General features: G+C 43.1%; 2 protein-coding genes across 2 annotated transcripts in view; both read right to left on the reverse strand.

Moving 5' to 3' along the window:
* LOC118384149 (C-type mannose receptor 2) overlaps nt 1-7477 on the reverse strand; it is a 55671-nt gene extending 48194 nt beyond the window's left edge. The window contains exon 1 of the mRNA XM_052518686.1: nt 7229-7477. Coding sequence (XP_052374646.1) covers nt 7229-7346 — 118 coding nt within the window. The 5' untranslated portion in view covers nt 7347-7477. The remainder of the gene's footprint in view (nt 1-7228) is intronic.
* Nucleotides 7478-10320: 2843 nt separating this feature from the next.
* On the reverse strand, nt 10321-21177 carry LOC118384498 (serine/threonine-protein kinase tousled-like 2). Its single transcript, XM_035771092.2, has 21 exons — nt 20535-21177; nt 19366-19448; nt 17631-17702; nt 17450-17519; nt 17279-17322; nt 17092-17193; nt 16808-16909; nt 16588-16680; nt 16271-16381; nt 16008-16144; nt 15689-15841; nt 15532-15598; nt 15323-15420; nt 15159-15240; nt 14783-14874; nt 14583-14672; nt 14136-14305; nt 12213-12351; nt 12001-12112; nt 11760-11867; nt 10321-11558 (listed from the first exon to the last, which is right to left on the reverse strand). Exons 2-21 carry the CDS (start codon nt 19444-19446, stop codon nt 11385-11387), a joined length of 2097 nt encoding a protein of 698 aa, XP_035626985.1. The 5' UTR covers nt 19447-19448; nt 20535-21177; the 3' UTR covers nt 10321-11384.
* Nucleotides 21178-21197: the final 20 nt, after the last annotated feature.

Here is a 21197-nt window from a genome sequence, read left to right on the forward strand (position 1 = left end):
ATGTGGCTGCACATGTTTTTTTCACGCATCTTTTAATGTTGGTAATGTCTATTTATTTGTTATTTCCTGTCAGATTCTGGGATATTTTCCCTGTTTCAGACATGTGACCTGGAATGGCCTTTCTCCTCACGGGGAGTCTGTGGTCTGAATGTCATGTGAGGGAAGGTTGGCTGAAGAACTAAAAGAGTATCTAATGCCTTCAATAGAGTTCTATCCCCAGACCCATTGATCACTCTGTTTGGTACAGTTGATGGGAATAGCCGGGAAGGGAAAGCGGTCTCTCTTTGTACTCTATTAGCCAAAAGGCTCATATTGCAATTTTGGAAATTGGAGACTGTACCTGCCTTTGAAATGTGGTTACGGGATTTAGGGAATGTAATATATATGGAAAAGATTCGATACAATACCTCCAATAGAAGTCCAATGTTTTACAAAATATGTCAGCCGATACTGGATAAATGGTCTAGTCCCGCTTCATAACTGGGTTGACGATCTGCTGCTACTCTGTGCTGTACTCCACTCAATATTTATTTTTGTCTTAACTACACTGCTTGTAATGACTATATGCTGTCTTCTTATACATGTACCACCTAATAGGATTTAGTTTTAGTTTGTGTATGTGTGAGTTAAGTTTTGTTTTGTCCTCTAAATTGGCCATCCCATTCAACAGTACAATGAATGTCATTGTTAGTATTGCTGTGTTTTTTATTAGATTTTTTATTGGAAAATAATAAACATATTATAAAAAATTTAAAAAAGAAGAACTAAATGAGGACTGGGCAGTCTGAGGTTTTGGTGGACTGGTTTGGAACTTTATCCGGAGAACATGTCTGGTTTCATATTTGAAGATGTTTCTGTTGTCAATATCGGATAATATACATGTCATTACTTTACTTAATTATGCCAGTAATTTACCCAGACCGAGTGACCCTACAGTTAATCCTCAAAAGTAGGTACAGTGAAATGTCATGAACTGTACCTTGGCTTAGTTCATCCTCATGTAGTAATGTATATGTCAATGTGCCCTGCGCATTGGGTCTCTACTGTAGGCTCTGTGTAAGACAAGAGCAAGTATACTGTATACACTCCAGCCCTGTATGAACTGATAAGAGGAGGAGGTAGAGAGAAAGCGAGATACTGTGTCTAAGCTAGCTAGATACTGGCTGGACTCCAGCCACTTTGACTGGAATGTCGGGAAGAAAACAACCTTCCCAAAAACCCACTGTGGTTTTCTCTCCTGCCCACGTCTTCTCCGAGCTATTCTTTTTCTTCTCCTGCAAGGGGGGTTATGGGGATTGGGAGGTTAAGGCCAGGTGATTCAAACATGTGTGCACTGGTGGAGGAGAGAGCAAGGGACGGAAAGGGGGAGAAAGAGAGGAAGAAAGAGAGGAGAGGGAGAGCAGCTGTGATGTTAAGTGAACACAAAGAGCAAGGAGAAAAAAGGGAATGACCCCAAAACAAACACAAGCCCTCCTCAGTGAATCTAGGTCCAGAGAAGAGTAACAGAGAGAGAGAGAGAGAGAGCATCAGCTTTCCTCCTTCACGGGGCCCTCCGAGGGGCCAGGATGTGGGGAAGGTGGGACAGATCACTGGGCGTTGGACTGAACATAGGGAAAGGGGGGATACCTAGTCAGTCGCACAACCGAATGCATTCAACTGAAATGTGTCTTCCGCATTTAACCCAACCCCTCTGAATCAGATGGCTCTGGTATGGGTGTACTTGGGTCCACACACAGAACAGGGGTCCTGGCCTGTAGCACAAAAACCTCCTCAAGTCATCTAATCAGTCCACTGTAGCTCTCTCACAGAACTAGCAACACCGCCCTTGCAGCACTACCAACACTCAAACGACGGAGAATCTCCATAAAAAGAGTCCCTACAAAGTCGTTATAAAGCAGAACTTCAATCGGTGTACAGCACTAGCTTTTCTCAGACTCACTCAAACTCTGTTGCAAAGTTGTTGAGAAATAATAGTCAGCTTGTGGCCTTGGACGGCTTCCAGATGCTGCAAAGGCAGAAGTTACTAAACACAATGGCTGAGTGGTTCCACAGAGCTGTGAGCCTCCACTGGCAGTGCTTTGTACAGTGTAATCAGATATAATTACCAGCTAGCGCTGACTGCTGCAGACATCTCACTGTAGCACCATGTTGTTAGTCCTGTTTACTGTCCACTAATTGTGACGCAATAAAGATTCAAGAGTCAAAATACTTTTTTCTCACATGGTAATGGTGCGCCTCTGGAAAAATCTTTACTATGCACTCTTAGAATTTTTTTAACTTGTATTATTTATTTAACCTTTATTTAAGTAGGCAAGTCAGTTAAGAACAAATTCTTATTTACAATGATGGCCTAGGAACAGGGCTTAACTGCCGTGTTCAGGGGCATAACGACAGGTTTTTACATTGTCAGCTCAGGGATTCAATCTAGCAACCACTAGGCTACCTGCCGCAAGATGCAGAGCCTTTGACCGATGCGCCAATGCGCCACTCCAGGTATAACTATTTTGGGTTCCATGTAAAACCCTCTGTGGGAAGGGTTCTACATGGAACCCAAAAGGGTTCTACCTGGAACCAAAAGGGATTCTTCAAAGGGTTCTCCTATTGGGACAGCCAAAGAACCTTTTATGGTTATAGATAGCACCTTTGTCATTGAAGTAAAATAATGAGGGTCAGGTTCCACGAGTTTATAATTTCAGACACCGATTATTAAAGTAACACAATCCATAACAGTCTGAAATGAAAAACCTTTCCATGGACTCATTTCTCTCCAGGGAAGTCATTGTCTGTCATTTCCATTAAACGGCATGTGTTCAATAACCTTGCTACAGTTAGTCAAGCACGCTCTACAGTTCTCCAACAGCAAAGACAATCTGAGTCCTGTTAACGTCATACCGTATGGACCCTGTAGAACAGACAGTTCAGCAAAGTCGCTGGCTTTGATGCCTCTCAATTCAAGGATCTTTCTTACCTTGTGGTCCATGCCAAAACATTTAGCAGTGCTCCCAGCTACCCCGGTCTGAAAATCCAACCCGTCTATATGTTCTTTTAACGGGCTCTTCTCTGCCGTGACAGGCAATCCACCCCAGCTGCATGCAAATTAAGGGTTCAACTTTGCCCTTCCCAAATTGTCAGAACACTGTACAGAACAATGAATTAATTTTGGACATCTACAGCGCTGGCTTAACTTCTTGGTGACAGGGGGGCATTATTGAGTAGCTTGGATGAATAAGGTGCTCAGCTGCCTGCTACTCTGTCCCAGATGCTAATATATGCATATTATTAGTAGTATTCTAAAACTGTTTGAATGATGTATGTGAGTATAACAGAACTCATATGGCAGGCAAAAACCTGAGAAAAATCCAACCAGGAAGTGGGAAATCTGAGGTTTGTAGTTTTTCAACTCTTTGCCATTCCAATATACAGTGTAAATGGGGTCATATTGCACTCCCTAAGGCTTCCACTAGATGTCAACAGTCTTTAGAACGTTGTTTCAGGCTTCTACTGTGAAGTGGGGGCGAATGAGAGGGGATTGAGCCAGGTGTCTGGCAGAGTGCCACAGGCTCTGACGCGCGGTCATAAGAGAGTTGGCTCTCGTTCCATTGCTTTTCTACAGACAATGGAATTCTCCGGTTGGAACATTATTGAACATTTATGATAAAAACATCCTAAAGATTAATTCTATACTTAGTTTGACAAGTTTCTAAGGGCTGTAACAGAACTTTTTTTACTTGTTTTTTTTTTTTTTTACTTTTCTGAACGTGCGTTTGGATTTGTTTACCAAACGCCCTAACAAAAGAAGCTATTTGGACATAAATTATGAACTTTATCGAACAAATCAAACATTTATTGTGGAACTTGTATTCCTGGGAGTGCATTCTGATGAAGACCATCAAAGGTGAGTGAATATTTATAATGCTATTTCTGACTAATGTTGACTACACAATATGGCGGATATCTTTTTGGCTGCTTTGTTGTCTGAACGCTGTACTCAGATTATTGCATGTTTTGCTTTTTCCGCAAAGTGTTTTTGAAAGCTGACACCACAGCAGTTGCATTAAGGAGAAGTATATCTCTAATTCCATGTATAACACTTGTATTTTCATCAACATTTATGATTAGTATTTCTGTAAATTGATGTGGCTCTCTGCAAAATCACTGCATGTTTTAGAACTACTGAACATAACACGCCAATGTAAAATGAAATGTTTTGATATAAATATGCACTTTATCGAACAAAACATACATGTATTGTATAACATGAAGTCCTATGAGTGTCATCTAATGAAGATCATCAAAGGTTAGTGATTCATTTTATCTCTATTTGTGCTTTTTGTGACTCCTCTCTTTGGCTGGAAAAATGGCTGTGTTTTTCTGTGAGTTGGTGGTGCTTTCGCTGTAAAGCCTTTTTGAAATCAGACACTGTGGCTGGATTAATGAGAATTGTATCTTTAAAATGGTGTAAAATACTTGTATGCTTGAGGAATTTTAATTATGCGATTTTTGTTGTTTTGAATTTGGCGCCTTGCACTTTCACTGGCTGTTGGTGAGGTGGGACGCTGCCGTCCCACATACCCCAGAGAGGTTAAGCCGGATGCTCTGAAGTAAGCAGCGCTGCTTCCAGTGGTGTGTGATTTCCTTGACAAGTCTTACATAACGATGGTTTTGGCCATGCTAACACTTGGAGACGTAAATGTTATTAAAGGCAGCCTAATGTCATTTTGTCTTTTGTCATGATGAGAATCAGAGCCACAACAAAAGGAATGTTGGTTTTCTGTGGCTACCAAGGCAGTAAAACTGAGACTACCTATTAGACCTTGATGACTAATTTCCCACAGGACATGACTAGTACCCAACAAGCTGGGCACTGATGTTACTGATGTGAAGTAGAAGCTCTAACTTCTCAAAGTGTTCACACCTGGGCCCTGCAGCTGTGTTTGAAGTGTTGGTTCAACCTCAGATGGCTCTGCTGAGTAAAAGACAAACTTCAAATGTAATTCCAGAAGCGGATTTGAAAGTGTTTGATGTGAGTACAGTAAAGCACAGATCAACAGCTTCACCAAATTTTTGACGAAAGTTAAACCTTGGGAAAGTACAACCAGAACAACACCCATCTAGCCTGATCCCTCCTCTCCCTCTCTCCCACTCCCTGCCCCGTCACCCTGCTCACACCAATGCCAGTTTCCCGCTGCAAAAGAGAGCGGTTTAAACCTGCAGCCAAGAACAACGGAACATGAGAAGCCAAGAGCAGAGAGTTTGATGTTCCCAGAACCGCCTTCTTCTCCTCCAACTCTGGCTGGTGTGTTGATGAGGTCTCTCTGGGCGTGGGGGTGTGAGCAGGGCACCGGAGCTGGAACACAGAGGTCCAGTGGAGGCCGAGGTACATGAAACAAAGGTGACTGACTTGATCCACACTGAGGTGAGACGTACTGGAGAGATGGAGGCAATGGGACTGGGAACCACATTGGGATAGAAATTTGAAATAACAAATATTTCACTCCCATAGATGTAGAAGCAAAATGGAGTAAATGTGTGGGTGGATGTTATTGGATAAGAACAACAATGATGATAGATTCTGGTCTCAGGTTAAAGACCCCCAGGTCTAGATGAAGGTGTGGTTGTGGGACCAAAGGATTGTCTTTGAACCTTTTTCTTATTTTGACAGATGTTTGCGATGAAAGGGGACGCTTGTTTTACGGGTAAGCTTTATGAAACAGAACATCTCCTTGTCCAGTAAAAACAACAACCAACAAATAGACAGGACATTCCAGCCTGTTAGTGTGTTTGTTTCTATTTATTTTACGACAGTTCAGGCCAGCCTCTGAAACTGCTGGAGCGGTGGTAGGCCCCCTCCCAGCAAACATCTCAGTGGGAGGGGAGGAGAAGCAGCAGTGAGTGGGTGGGATTTATTAGGGGCTGATCAGCCCTTTAGAGGGTGGTTGGGTGGGATTTATTTAGGGGCTGATCAGGCTGTTTGCTTCCTGCTTTCTGTACAGCTCGAGTCCAAAGACACAGGGGTGGTACCTGAAATTCCTCCATGATCCTAAAGGTAAGACCGAGCCCCAGGAGATAGGGATTGTTCTGAAACCTGTACCTGTACCGTGAGGTAGACCTCACGGTGTGAATAAGTGTCTAAAATACAGAATAAATAGGTATGATGGAAAACAAGAATGAAAGCATGTGAATGAGAGATCTGCATTGCCTTTGCAGTTGGCAAACAAACCCAGTACCATCCACACTGCAGGTGTAACAGCTAGACACCACAATATATCTGGCCCTACATGACATTTGATTGAGAGCTGACACAACTGTGCTTTTAGAGAAATCACACAGAAACCAAAAACAGTGACTGTAATAAAACAGTAATAACAGAACCTGGTGAATTACAGTATATGATCTTCTTATTGACTTCATCACCTTGAATCATCATACTCAGCTTTGTTGATACTGTTTTCCCTCCCTTGTACTAACTGAACTAATTCTGGCCGCATTACACACAATGTATGTTCTGGTGTAGACCTCAGTATCAAAGAACTGAATACATCTTGTTGAAAGTTCAATTCCCTCTGAGGGTGTGATATAGGATCGGCCAAGTAAATTTAAGTTATATTTCCACATGGGAGGAACTGAGAATTTCATTGAAGAAACAAGAAGAGTTTTTAGTTTGGCCCACCTCCAACGTTGTTCACAATGTCAAGTTGGTTACTGGGCCTCTACTTTGTCTTCATTTCAGAGAGACAGTGAAATAACTTGTATATCCTAGTGTTATCCGTCTTCATTCATGGATTATTATTAACCTATAGATTTAATCTCTACAAATCGACCCATAGCATGCCTAGGAGTAAGGCAGGTCAGTGGTACTACTACAGTGGATGGAGAAGAGATGGATGTAATTGTATAACAGGATGTAAAGGTCACATCTGCCCCCGAGGTGGCAAATATATGCAACGCGTCAGTCCCATACCCCCCCCACCAACCAACACAACACACACACATCTGGTTCCACTCAGAATTCGGACTTTCGTTGCATTCCAATGCATCAGTGAAGTTCGGATAAAAAGTACCCGTAAAATCCCACCAGCCCCCAAAAAAAAAAAAAAAAAATACAACCGAAATAAGTTTTAGGTGGATATTCAGACATGCAATAACAACGAGTCTGCGACTCTCGGTCTCCAGAGTTTTCCTTGAATGAAAAGCCGAGAAGCATTCGACTGCAACATATTGATCTTACCTGAAACGCTGCTGTTTAGTTCCAGACTAAAGATGAATAAATATAAAGTGCATTTGTAAAAGTGAAGGCAATTTTTCCATGTTCTCCTCGAATTCTTGTTTCGGTCGCAGCGTGGCATGCCCACTATTGCTCAGCAAACTGTAAATCGGAGCAATTTATGGAGAGCTTTCCTTTCGGGACGGATGGGTAGAGTGGTGGTGGGTATGATGGGTTGCAGATGAGAGGAGGAGTAGAGTGGGCTCTGTGTCTTTTTAGCGCGTCATTAAAACTGAAGTTAGCAGACGCGTTGGGTTTGCGTCACCATACTCTAGCCCGCCTCACATTCACACACAGTTGTGCACAAACTAAATGCACTGTATTGCAGATATGCAACACTGTGTCAGAATCACAGACATGCAACATTATTACCTTGCATTTTCTTGAGATCCGCCCGCTGTTACATTGTAACAACATCCCTGCTTGTGATACGTTACATGCTGCAAATATGTAGCCTATCTCGTCTAGGCCTATTTGTGTCCTTCAAAATAAGCTATTGGTATTACAGATATATATAATAATATATATATATATATATATATATATATATATATATATATATATATATATATATATATATATATATATATATGATAAATCTGTACATCGTAATATATATATATATATATATATATATATGATAAATCTGTACATCGTAATATATATATATATATATATATATATGATAAATCTGTACATCGTAATATATATATATATATATATATATGATAAATCTGTATATCGTAATATATATATATATATATATATATATATATTACACCTATAGACACTTGATTTTGCTTATTTTAAAACGACAGTAGAGTTTGAAAACATAAATTATAAATTATTTTACTAGATACTAGATTCTGACTCATAGAATCATTCCCCAAAGCAGCAGTGGGGTGACAGTTATGGACACAGATCATCCAAGTGAGACTGCAACAAGAAACAGTTTTACTTCCCATTCCAAAACCAGAGACCAAAAGCCAACTCACAAATATGTGTGAAAAATACTAAAGTGATGGCTTCTTGGCCTCCACAATTCTGGATTATTTAATTATCACCGTATTGCTGTCCCTTCCTCGTGAATCAATTAAACTGCCCTGGTGCACATATTCACACCTGGAAGGATTCTGTGTTGGGGATTGGTAGTGGTGGATGTTGGGGAGAGTGGAAACAATCCAATGTCAATCTGTTGGGAAATGCAAGAATGATGCATCAATCAGAACAACTTTACATTGGTGGATAATGTGGGTGTGTGTGCACAATCTGCACAAGGAGCCTAAAAGTTCAAAGCTGGTGTCACCGATGTGTTGGCTTCATCCATCTCTCTTGTGAACACAGTCATTGTTGGACCATTAGCAGTATGCATGGCTCAGGGCCCTGTCTGTCTTCCTCTCCACTGATCATTATTGATCTGTGGCTTTGGCAGTGCACTGCACACAACCACACTCAGTTTAACACACATTTTAAACAACGTGCGAATGCACCGTGCACGGTAGTAGCCTACCCACAGAACTAGATTGACCGCTGACCCCCTCAATTACTATCTCTATGGCCTACCCATGCATTTTATATCAGTGTGGTTCAATGGTAGAGTGATCTTCGCTCATGGCATCAATTCAGCACTACGCGAGCCCAATCATTCATTCAATAATGTGACTGTTGTAATATAGATAATTACTTCAGGGGCTCTCAAACTTATTTTTGGCCGGGGACACCTTTTGTGATAGCAAATTCATCGGGGACCCCCTCATAATCAGAACACAACTGGAGTGAGATAAAAAAAAATAGCATACAAAGAGTTCTACTATGACTTTGGCAGTGCATGGCCAGGCAAACCATTTAAAATGTCCATTTCTTGGCATCGGAGAGAACTTTTTGTTGTTGTTGCGGTTTCTCTCTTGAGGCAGAGAGAAAACGTTGCAGTTTTAAAGCTTAAATTACAGTGCATTTACATAACATAAAATATAATTAGGATGGAGTTGATAATTGGTGGAGTACTGTGGATGCCAATATCCAGGCCCATGTTGCCCAGGGTTAATTAAGAACATCATTTGTAGATCAATCATGTTACATTGTATTACATACACCCTCTTAACTTATTCTACAGATCTCTTGGCCAAAATTCATTCAATCTGTTTGTAAAATTCATTTAAAAAAATCAAATGTAAAAATGATAGTGTATAGACAGATTTTGAGATCTGACCGCGGACCCCCTTCAGTACCTCAGGGTCCGTGGACCCCATTTTGAGAACCCCTGGGGAGTAGACGGGTTGGATGTTTAGCAACAAAACTTAACACATAAGCATATATGGGGCAAAACAGACAGGGCTGGCTTAGATTGTTGACATGTAAACTATATTTTGTCTCAAAATGTTTATTGAAGACAAATACATTTGCACAAGGAGCACTTGTCTCTCAAATACATCATTACAGTTGTTGGTTAGCTAGCGAATTTGAGCCATATTAGCATAGACATTAGTCAAAACACCTCAACAGTCTCAACAAGGTAAAAATGATTCCCCACATGGTTGTTAGCTATTTGAATCATACCACATGGCCTTCTGCCTCATCGACACATCCACAGTCTCATGGTGTTGTCAGCCAACCTGTCTTTAGGTTATTCAAACTTCTCCATCAGGTTTGGTTTCCCCCACTTTGTTATATTCATTTGATATTTTTGTCATTTAGCTGACGCTCTTATCCAGAACAACTTACAGGAGAAACTAGGGTTAAGTGCCTTGCTCAAGGGCACATTGACAGATTTCTCACCTGGTCAGCTCTGGGATTTGAACCAGCGACGTTTTGGTTACTGGCCCAAAGCTCTTAACCGCTGGGCTACCTGCCGCCCTTTCAAAGATTTTCTTGATTATTTTAGTTCTTCCTCGATAGACCTTCTCCAGCTGTTCATGTTCCTCTGCAACCGCCAGGTTACAGATAATAAATATTACATAAGTGTGCTTTGTGTTGTTGATGTAGAGAAATGAGCTTGCCGAGCCTTCGGAGAGTAAACAACCCAACCAGAACTAACACCCCCACAAACACTCAGATCGCACAGTTTAACCAATAGTATTTAATGGGTTATGCAATTCTCTGCTAAGGCCCAATCTCCTCCCAACAGTACAATGAGTAAACCAGTCCCTTGCATTTTATTGGCAAAAAATTCATTAAAACAGACCTAAATAAATATGTTTTTGTGAAGGGAATTACTAAAACGAGAATAGGGCAAAAAAAAAAAAAAAAAGAAATTTAAAAACCACCAATTGCTTTTTTTTCCTTAAAATTGGGAAAATGTAAGTAACAATTCTTTAAAAAAGGGACCATTCATTAGTTTTCCACGTCATATTATCATGTAACAACTAGAACCAATATAAAAACTGCAGCGGAACAGTGCCACCATCTGGAAGTCTTAAGCTTTGGTCACAGGATTTAAAACAGACAGGGGGGTCGGTATGCCTCCCTTCAAAAACGACCTGGACCCAGGAGAGTGGCTTAAATTAATGAACGCCATAGGTCTTGTTCAGGTCCAGTCTAAAGGCAGGCTAGACTGGTACTGTCAGTCAGGGGAGGGGGTTGGATGACAACCAAAGCATTTATCAAAAGGAGAACCCAGAGCATCTGGGACGACTCCGAGGCATGGTGGGTGGGTGGGTGGGTGGGTGTGTATGAGATGGAAAACAGAGTCTTCCAACAGTCCCTTCCATTTCTCAAAGCTAATGCAGCCCTGTTCCATTCTTTTAATCTTAAAATTGTTGAATTTTCCCATTTCTCCTCAGCTCAGTGCCATGTCCCCCTCCACACTGTGGGGGACCCTAGGGCTTTGACCCCCAGAACAACAACACCCCTCAGGGGAGGGAGAGACAGGGAAGCTGGGTGGGTGGACATGGAGGGCTCCAGGTTTCAGTTGGAACACTGATTACCCCACCTCTCTCCCCTCCACCTCATCCATGATTCCTCAAGCTCCCCCTGCCTGCACCCCAGAGGTTTCCCTGGGGTGCTGAGCCCATGGTGGGACATAACAGGATGGGAAGTGATGAGGGGGCTGAATCAGGCAGCCACCCCCACCTCCACCTTCCACTTAGGTCAGTCAGTTCGTAGTGAGATAGATAGTGAAGGCTCAGTTTGAGGCGCTGCTGTTGGAGGAGCTGGAGGTGGAAGGTATAGCCGTGCCAGAGGCCCCGGACGTGGCCACAGACTTGCGGATGTGAGGCATGAGGAAGGGGTCACTGGCTAGCTGGTGCACATCGATACGGTCCTCCTTCCGGTAGACCAGACAGCGCCTTATAAAGGCCTGGAGAGAGATAAGGAGGGGACATTTATAGACGTTGTGACAGGAGAATAATTTGTACACAGAGCAGAAAAGGATGAATGTGTAAAGTAACAGACCAATGAAAGAGGGATGGAGAAACAACACCAGGTGAGGAAGAATTTAGGGAATGGACTAACAAATCACGGAAAGTTGAGGGAAGGACAGAAAAAAAAAAAGTAGTACCTTAGCTTCTGGGGTGACTACTGGTTTGGGGGGAAACTGAACCTCTGTTGCCTTCAGTATGGTGTTCTCCTGCAGGATGTCCTGTTGAGACTGGTTATGGCCAAAGGGCTGGCGGGGAAGACAAAGAAAGAGAAAAGAGGCTAAAGTTAGCAACACAAAACATCCTCATCTCTTAAATGGAATATAAAGAGCATGAATACAATTCTGAGAGGAGTGAGTAGTGTGTGCGTGCTTGCATTACCTTGCGTCCGTACAGAGCCTGGTAGAAGATGACTCCCACTGACCACACGTCCACCTTGTTGGAGATTTTAGGAGGCTCTTTACCCACCACAAAGCATTCAGGGGGAAGGTACCTGCAAGGGAAGATCATTGCTTAGAGCAACACCCTTTCCACAATAACAATCATCCAAACAAGATAGTCATTCTATTGTTCTAGTTTGTGCGGCGCCTCACCAGTAGGTCCCTGCACCCTGCGAGGTCAGCTCCATCCCATCCACTGAGTTGTAGCTGTCGTCGTCCATGATCTTGGACAGGCCGAAGTCGGTGATTTTGATCTCCCCACAGGCTGTGCCATTCACCAGGAGGATGTTGCCTGAGGAAACGACAAGTCAGAGGTCAAGACAAAAGTTCACAATGAACATTTCTCTGTAATATACTGGCATGGCTGGTTTATAAATTGGTCTAACGACATGCCGCGTTCGAATTGTCTACAGACAAGTTTCGCTGGTCAAAACAACATTTCATTTATACTCCGGTGGAATGTCTAAAGACAGACACAGACTTCTCGGTTTTCTTGTTGGAGACAGATAAGTGTGTTGTCATGGTTACCCAACTGCGACAGCAACGAGACAAGTTAAACAAATTATCCGGTAGAACGCCCTGCATTTATTACGTCACATACACAACCGTAAGCTATTTTCTTTAATTAACTTGACATTACATTGAAAAATTATCTTGTTGGGAGTTTATTTTCCTGTAATAATTCATAAAAATGTACTAAAAAGGAAGCCTAGTGGTTAGAGCATTGGGCCAGTAACCGAATCGGATGGGTTTATTGGTGTTAAAATACACCAGTTATGCTATTTGGATCACCAGGCTGCTGTCAAGCATATCATAACAACAACGACAAGTTTAATGTCGGACGACAATAGAACGTTCATGATGTCACTGCGACAACAGTCTACAGACTGTCGATGTCGATAGACCAACTGTAAACCAGCCTTAAGAGTCAACTGAGTGAAAGGTATCTTTTATCTTGTCTCGTTTTAGTCTGCTGTCATCGTTTCAACTTGCTTTACATGTAGACTACCAGTCAAAATGACACACCTACTCATTGCAGGGTTTCTTTATTTTACAATTTTCTACATTCTAGAATAATAGTGAAGACATCAAAACTATGAAATAACATATATTGAATCATGTAGTAACCTAAAAATAAAAAAAAGAAAGTGTTAAACAAATCCAAATATATTTTATATTTGAGTTTCTTCAAAGTAGTCACCCTTCGCCTTGATGACAGCTTTGCACATTCATGGCATTCTCTCAACCAGTTTCATGAGGTAGTCACATGGAATGCATTTCAATGAACAGATGTGCCTTGTTAAGGGTTAATTTATGGAATTTCTTTCCTTCTTAATGCGTTTGAGCCAATCAGTTGTGCTGTGACAAGGTAGAGGTGGTATACAGAAGATAGTCCTATTTGGTAAAAGACCAAGTCCATATTATGGCAAGAACAGCTCAAATAAGCAAAGAGAAACAACAGCACTCTGCAGTGATACGCCATCCCATCTGGTTCGTGCTTAGTGGAACTATCATTTGTTTTTCAACAGGACAATGACCCAAAACACCTCCAGGCTGTGTAAGGGCTATTTGACCAAGGAGAGTGATGGAGTGCCGCATCAGATAACCTGGCCTCCACATTCACCCAATCTCAACGCAATTGAGATGGTTTGGGATGAGTTGGACTGCAGAGTGAAGGAAAAGCAGCCAACAAGTACTCAGCATATGTGGGAACTCCTTCAAGAACATTGGAAAAGCATTCCAGCTGAAGCTGGTTGAGAGAATTCTAAGAGTGTGCAAAGCTGTCAACAAGGCAAAGGGTGGCTACTTTGAAGAATCTCAAATATATGTTGATTTGTTTAACACTTTTTTGGTTACTTCATGATTCCATCCATATGTGTTATTTCATTGTTTTGATGTCGTCACTATTATTCTACAATGTAGAAAATAGTAAAAATAAAGAAAAACCCTGAAATGAGTAAGTGTCAAAACTTTTGACTGGTTCTGTAAGTGATGGCATCAGTGTTGACCTGATACTAATATCGCAGTGTAACTGCTGCCATGCTAGTGTCCGTGCGATCTGCTGTGTGTACCCACCAGGTTTGAGGTCGTAGTGGATGATGGGTGGGCGGATCTCGTTGAGGTACTTGAGGGCGTTGACCATCTGCATGATGATGGAGCGGCCCTCCTTCTCCGACATCAGCTTGTGCTGCTTCAGGTAGAAATCCAGGTCGTTCCCCTCACAGTACTCTAGAACCGTACAGAACCTGGAACACAACGAGAGAGAGAGGATGTGGTACTGTTTAACTCCAGAACCTAGAAATTGAATTGGCTGTGTGGTACTGTTTTAGTTTAGAAACCGTACAGAGCCTGTTCCACAACGAGAGACAAAGGAACCGACTGAGGTACTGTTTCAAAACAGTAGGATAGAGTTGAATTAAATAAATAACACCAGAACTAGAAATCCCCCAAAATCTCACTTTCTATTCCAAAGATGTGTTGGATATGTTCTGTAGCTCTTTTTTTGGGGGGGGGGGGACTTACGAGTCTGTGTCGAGTGAAAAGTAGTCGTAGAGTTTGACTATCCGTGGGTGGTCCAGCTCCTTATGGATTCTATACTCTCGACATGCGTGTCTGAAACAGAGACCATGTTAAAAACTCCAATGTTAAAACCAAAGTGCTTTTGTTACCCGTATCACTCCGAGAACTGTTTTTGTGTCTATGATAAGAAAAAGGGAACTCACTTGTGGTAGTTCTCTTTCTTCTCATCCCTCCAGTTCTTATTCAACTGGTGGATTTTGACTGCGACGTATCTCTGCTCCGTTAGGTCAAAGGCCTTCAAAAGTGAGAGACGTGACATCAATTATAAATAAATGATTCTATCACATCCATTATTCTTTATCATATCTGAGAAAAACCTGGCACCAACATGAAACCGTTTGAAAACTTGGCACAGACTTAAATGGATTCCAGGTGAACATCAAAAGTTCATCATTATGAGAAAACCTTTCGACTATGTAGTCGCTATACTTAGTTCAATGGGTATACAACTATGCATTTGACCATGATGACAAAAGGTCAGTTCCACTGACTGTTAATGAATGGGCAGAGTGCTCTCACCTTGTAAACTTCACTGAAGCCACCTCGGCCTAGTAAGTAGAGCAGTAGGTACCGGTCGTTTAGCGTAGGGTGGTCTTTGAACCTGTGGCGGAAAGCAGACATATTTTGATTATAAGTCAAACAGAGAGAAAACAAATAAAAGAACACTGGTAGAGAGCACGTACGTGGAGTTATCCTCGTTGTGGATCCTCTTGAGCTCGCGGATGTGCAGGTTCCGTACTCGCTCCAACCTCTCCAGCTCAGCCTGGATCTCTGCCTCCTCCTGCAATACACAGCAAGCTTATTAGCAACTTTTACAGGAACCAACAGATAAACAGTAGACAAACTACATACACAAAACATAGAAACATTGCATGTAAAAACAGCACACTACCTTCTTGAGATGGCCCAGTCTTAGTTTGAAAATCTCCTCTTGCTCGTGATACTCGGCCTGTGATAACCTGGAAGAAGAAACTCACCATGATAAACAGAACCAAACCTGGGAAAATGTATGCATTTAAACAGAGAGTGGAAGAGGCAGGGTAACGTACGCTTCGCTCTCGGCTCCGTTGGCCTTGCTCTTGCGTTTGTTCTGCTCCAGGCTAAGGGGCGGGGTCTGGGCCATTGAGGGCGGTTTCCTCTTGGCCAGGGCCTTCCTCTGTCTCTCTATGTCCTCTCGCTGGGAGTTGATCCTCTCCTGTTGCCTAGAGACGAGACACAGACAGACACAGAGACAGACAGGAGATGGGGAGGGTCAGTGCTGATGTGAGAGAGAAAGATATTAAAAACAACAGAGGAGAATAGAGAGGAGGAGCATGAAGGAGGAGAAAATTAGATGCAGAGTGAGAGAGGCTTTTGAGTGACCCTTACTTGATAAGGTTCTGAAAGGCATATCCGTCGGTCCACTGTTCTGTGAATGAGGCACCATGTCGGACGGTGGTGAAGTGACCCAGACGTAGACGGTCCTGCATGCTCTTGTCGCGACACGCCATCTTCTCCTGCTTCGACTGGGGGGCGAGAACACACACACGCACATTATACTTGGGGAAAGCTAGTCCTTGGTCAAGAAAATAGACATGGGTTAAGTTATTCTAGACTCCCAAGCCTGTTGTAGGGACAGAGGGAGAACTCACTTTCTCAATCAGCAGCTTCTTGCTCATGGTCACACATTTGTTCAAGCGTTCTTTGTACCGCTCCAGCATCCTCTGCTGCTCATCCAACTGCCTTCGAAGGTCACAGTTCGCCTGAAACAGAACGGGTCAAAATCCCATTCATTAATAGTCCTTTTAATGAAACAAAGCTCTTTTAAAATGTCAGATGGAAGTTTCTGAGGAGGTCTGTTCCCATGTCTGGAGCATAATGCTGTCTCATGACGAGGCCAACAACATGTTATTCCATTAGAAGACAGAATGGGAAAACAAGGACGCGTTGATGGCAGAGGTGTTCCCACCCGCAGTAAGTCATCTATCCTCCCCTCCTTCTTCTCCAGGTCAGAGTTCTTGTTGTTCTCCATAGCAGTTAGCTTCTCTACTGTCAGGTCAGACTGCAGGAGGAGGCGAGAAAGAGAGATGAAGTCAAACAGTCATTGGAGACGTGTCATATTATACAGGAGTTATTAGACATCACCAGTGCTCTGTGAATCTGTACAGAAGGTGCAAGGTAACAGCTACCTGTGTGGCTTTGTGGTTCATGTAGAGGGAGACAGGCTTTAGGGAACAGGATGAGTGCTCTGTGTTGGCTGAACCCATAGAGGACGGGCTGCCCTGCTGCATCTGGGATAGAAAGACATCCACACATACCACTAACATCATGTCATGGACCACAGTAACATTCTGCTTTGCATTCAGATCAGTTTGAAGGGCATGATGGGTTCGTTAGGAACAGCGGGAGAGAAAAAAAGATATGGTGAAAAGGGAGGAGGAAAAAGAACAGGGAAGTAAGGGAGCATGCTCACCGTGCCTGGGGGGTTGGAGAGGGAGTGATGTTGTGGGGAGGAGCGGACAACTGGAGGGAGACTCCTGGCAGGACTGGTACCAGGACCGCTACCACCCGCAAACTGACAGATTAAATGGAAAAGTCAGAAGAAGAGCGAAGGAATTGAAAGCTATGGATGCGTTTTGCCAGAAAGTGAGCACACTCACCTCAAAATAATCACTAATTTTCTGTCCTCTTGCTCCTCCTTTCCCTGGAGAAGAGAAAAAAAAGGCAGAAAATCTGTGTGACATTGATCTATTCTGACAACAAAATGGCTGCCGGCAAGGCACGACTGAGGTGACAGAGAGATCACAGAGGAAGGGAGACAGACATCTCACCTTGGCTGCTGTCGTACAGCTCTGCTTTCCTCTTCCTCGTTCTCTGGTCGTTGGGCTTTTTCTCTGGGGTCTGGATAAAGAGTAGGAGAAACACATTTCACTTTATGACAGCGGACGATGTCTAAAATATCATATAACAAGAGTGAAAAAATGTATGGCGTCACTGCTGTGGGACACTGACCTCCAGCTCTTTGTCGCTGAGAGAGCCCACGCTGCACAGGCTCTGATTGGATGACTCATTGTGGCCTGAACCCTGTTCAAAAAACAAACAAACAAACCCACACAATTACACGTCAGACAAAGAGTGGAAGGATATGCCAAGGGCAGGGAGGGACTAAACTTAATTCACAATTAAACCAGGGGTGTGGAAGGGAGGGATAATGCTTTCTGCTTTCATTTGACTGACTGCTTCTCCCCATGGCTACTCTCTGGTGAACAGATAAGGTGAGTGATTGTTTGTGAGAGAAAGAGAGAGCAGAAGAGAGTCGGGAGAGGAATAGGCTTGAGCTAATATCATCACCATTCGTCTCCACACTGTGCACCTACCCTATTAATTCTAAATGTCTGTTCCCTAGGTGATGCCTGTCACTCAAATGACTCACTTTTGAATTCACCAGGCTCTGCCATATCAGAAAAATATACTTAGTCATTCTGGGCACATAATGCTGCTCCCTCTAACTAAATTGAACCTGAAATTGCTGAACATCAGACATAACTAATGCAGGTGGGAATAGGTCTCTCAATTTTTTCTCCCTCACACTCTCGCCTTTCATTATTTCATCCTCATTCTCTCCAGCCTTGTTCAAACAATTTCAAAATCCTACTGCTCAGATAGGGTATTGGAGGGCTTTCAGTGTTTCCCCTGTATTCACTTAGTGGCGCAGCTAAAGGAAATAATTTCTGTCCATCCTTAAAACGTATGTACAAAATTCTCTCAGCTCCATTGCAAAATTGATAGAATTGCAGGAAATTAGCTGAAAAACAGCACATTTCTCTCTGCCGACAATTCTGGACTGCTTAAACGCTTAAAAGGCAGCTCAGGATGACTGATAGGGAGCAGAGCTACAGGGCTGTTCAAGGTCAAGAGAGACAGGCTGAGCTGCCCTCATATCTTGGGGCTTTCAGACCTATAACACCAGGGCATGCTATATGTCTCTCAACTCTCTCTAGGCTAATACTTCCTCTCTCTCTTTCCCAGTCTTTCCACACACTGCAACTCTATCAGACGGACCCTGGTCAGACGGGGCGGCCGTGGTGTGATGCTTTTAGCGGGAGCCGCCATTTTCTCTGCGACAGCACCGTGCTCTGGGTTCAGTTCTGCCTATGGCTGGCATAGAGCCCAGTCCTGGCTCTGATTCACTCTCTGGGCTCCGGTTCACTTTCCACAAAGGCAGCTCTCTAAGATGGAGTTTACCTCAGCACCACCAGGCAGGACCTCTAATCAAAAGCCAGAGAGCTAGTGCCATAACATCTGGTCAGGGTTTCTACGCGTATGAGGGTGACCGGCATTCATGCCCATCCCTGCCCCCACTCCCTGCCCGTTCCCTTCTTGGCAGCCCTCCGCACTTGCATATGCAGCCGCCACATCATGAGCCAGTAGGAGAGGATAGCATATCACACCAGCCAACAAACACAGACACACAGCTCTACATTCTCAAGAGAGCGAGAGAGAGAGGCGGAGGGGGCCAGCCGGTCCCTGGCCAAGCTCAACCAGAAATAGAGAATCAAACAAAGAAAAGGAGAAACAAAGAGAAAGGGTGAGAGAGAGACAAAGATAGATAGTTATGGCCCTAAAGTAAATTTGCAACACTGAGATCCCCCTGTCAGTCCTACATTAGTAGAAAGGGTGGAGTGGCAAAGGAGCAGGACCCTATATAGGCCTCTCATCTCCAATGATATAGTGTAGTAGCACAGACCTTAGCCACGCCGACCCCGGTGAAGCGAGCCTCCAGCAGCTCCTGGCGTCGCGGGTCCAGGCTGTGCAGTTCTTCCATCATGGCTGCAGGGACAATGAGCAAGAAACACACAATTTGATATCAGATCTGTTTACTTTCCATAGCACAGACAAACATCATACAGAGTAAGAATACAAGGGGCTGGAAATCGTCTGACAACAGCTTGAGGATTTAGTGACACAACCAGTTCAGGGTTGCCTATAGGTGAATGTGTTGACGCATCCAACTATACATTCGCAGATAATGACTCATGGATAACCTTAGACACACCTGTTTTTTGTTTTAAAAAATCTAAAGTCACCACCACTGATTCCAACACAGCACTTGATCAACAACAACAAATCAAACAACGACTAAACAAGCAAGAGCTGTGCACAGTCTAGTGCTGGCTGAGATGGGACATTTCAGAAAATATGGTTTGAAAACTGTGATTACAGTATTGTGATAAGATTTGTGAATCTGATTGAGTCATTTTGCCACATAGCTAACTAGCTAGGCAATGAAGCAGACCGTTTTGGCAAGAAGGGTCAGGCCAGCGACCAACCAACTTGTTAATAGTATATCAAATCAACTAGCTAGATAACTAACTAGCTAGCTGATCAAAGAGTACAGGCAGCTTGCCATCATCCACTTGCAGGGGACAGACTACTAAAAATGAGAGTAACATGATAGACATCATCATGACTCGTGATCATGTGTTCATTACATTAGTTGACATGTGTCAATATTTCAGCCCCCCCTAAGCTAAATGCTTGTTAACTAGCTAGTTAACTACAGTAGCTAGCTAACGTCCGACGTTAGCCACCTGGTGCAGCTAACTAGTAACTAGCAAGTTGGTCACTTCGTTGGCAAATATGTCTGATAGGTAACTAAAAAACAAAATGTTATGTTTCCAAAATATACCTACTTGTAAAATGGTAAATTTAAGGAGGGGGGTACATAACTAGTTAGCTAACTAACGTTACTAGGTTAAGGGAGATGGATAGCGACATGTCAAATGTCCGATTAACATGTAACGTTAGCTAGTTAGCTAACGTTAGCTACATAACTGCTGTTTTTCAGGAATATTATGACCCAACCCGAAGTGTTATGTTAGAAATAAAACATTAATACAGCTCGACCAAGGTTACCTGTTGTAATGATATTTTCCACGGGTCCAATCTTTTTTTTGTCCAAGATTCTTGTCTCCCTACCTCGACACTGTCAAACGAGGCCTCATCCAAATCCCCGTTCTTCGGTGTTGATTTGTTACCCGTTAGGAGACGAGCGTCTGCTTGGCCCCCCAATAACGACGGATAGTTCCCTTCTCGGCCTAGGAGTCCTGGGGTATCCCGAACCCGCCTTTCCGCACTCCCTACACGGGTATCCCCAGGTTCACATTCCTTTCATCAAGGGCCGTACCATGCCTCTTTCGGGGTATTTATCCCGAACAATGACCATCACTTGCCCTTTTCATCGCGAATATGATCCAACAATGTGGCCTTTATTGTGTTTTAATTTTGTCCTCCGATATGATATGTTCGGTCTAATTCTGTACTCAATCAGAACAAAGTTGGTGTGCGGCTTCACCTTCCTCGCCCTAGCAAACAATCTGTTACGGAAGTTGTGTTGTTCCGATCATTTCAGTTGAATCTGGATCGGTTCGGTTCCTCATTTTGGGGGGGAATGTAAACAATAATCGGTAAATCTCCCTTCATTCTCGTGAGATTGTTCAAATTTGTCTTTCCACCTTCACCCCAACCACGCCTGCCCCCAAAACCGACTGTAGACCAATTGAAGTCGATTTACAAACT

This window comes from Oncorhynchus keta, chromosome 5 (genome assembly GCF_023373465.1).
Source record: "Oncorhynchus keta strain PuntledgeMale-10-30-2019 chromosome 5, Oket_V2, whole genome shotgun sequence".
NCBI classification, from domain to species: Eukaryota; Metazoa; Chordata; class Actinopteri; order Salmoniformes; family Salmonidae; genus Oncorhynchus; species Oncorhynchus keta.

Coding starts and splice junctions, on each gene's coding strand:
- LOC118384498 (XM_035771092.2), bottom strand. CDS start 19,446: ATGATGGAAGAACTGCACAGCCTGGACCCGCGACGCCAGGAGCTGCTG. Junction 16,910..17,091: donor TCTCCAACCCCCCAGGCACG/GTGAGCATGCTC, acceptor TTTCTATCCCAG/ATGCAGCAGGGCAGCCCGTC. Junction 15,241..15,322: donor CACAACGAGGATAACTCCAC/GTACGTGCTCTC, acceptor TTTCCGCCACAG/GTTCAAAGACCACCCTACGC.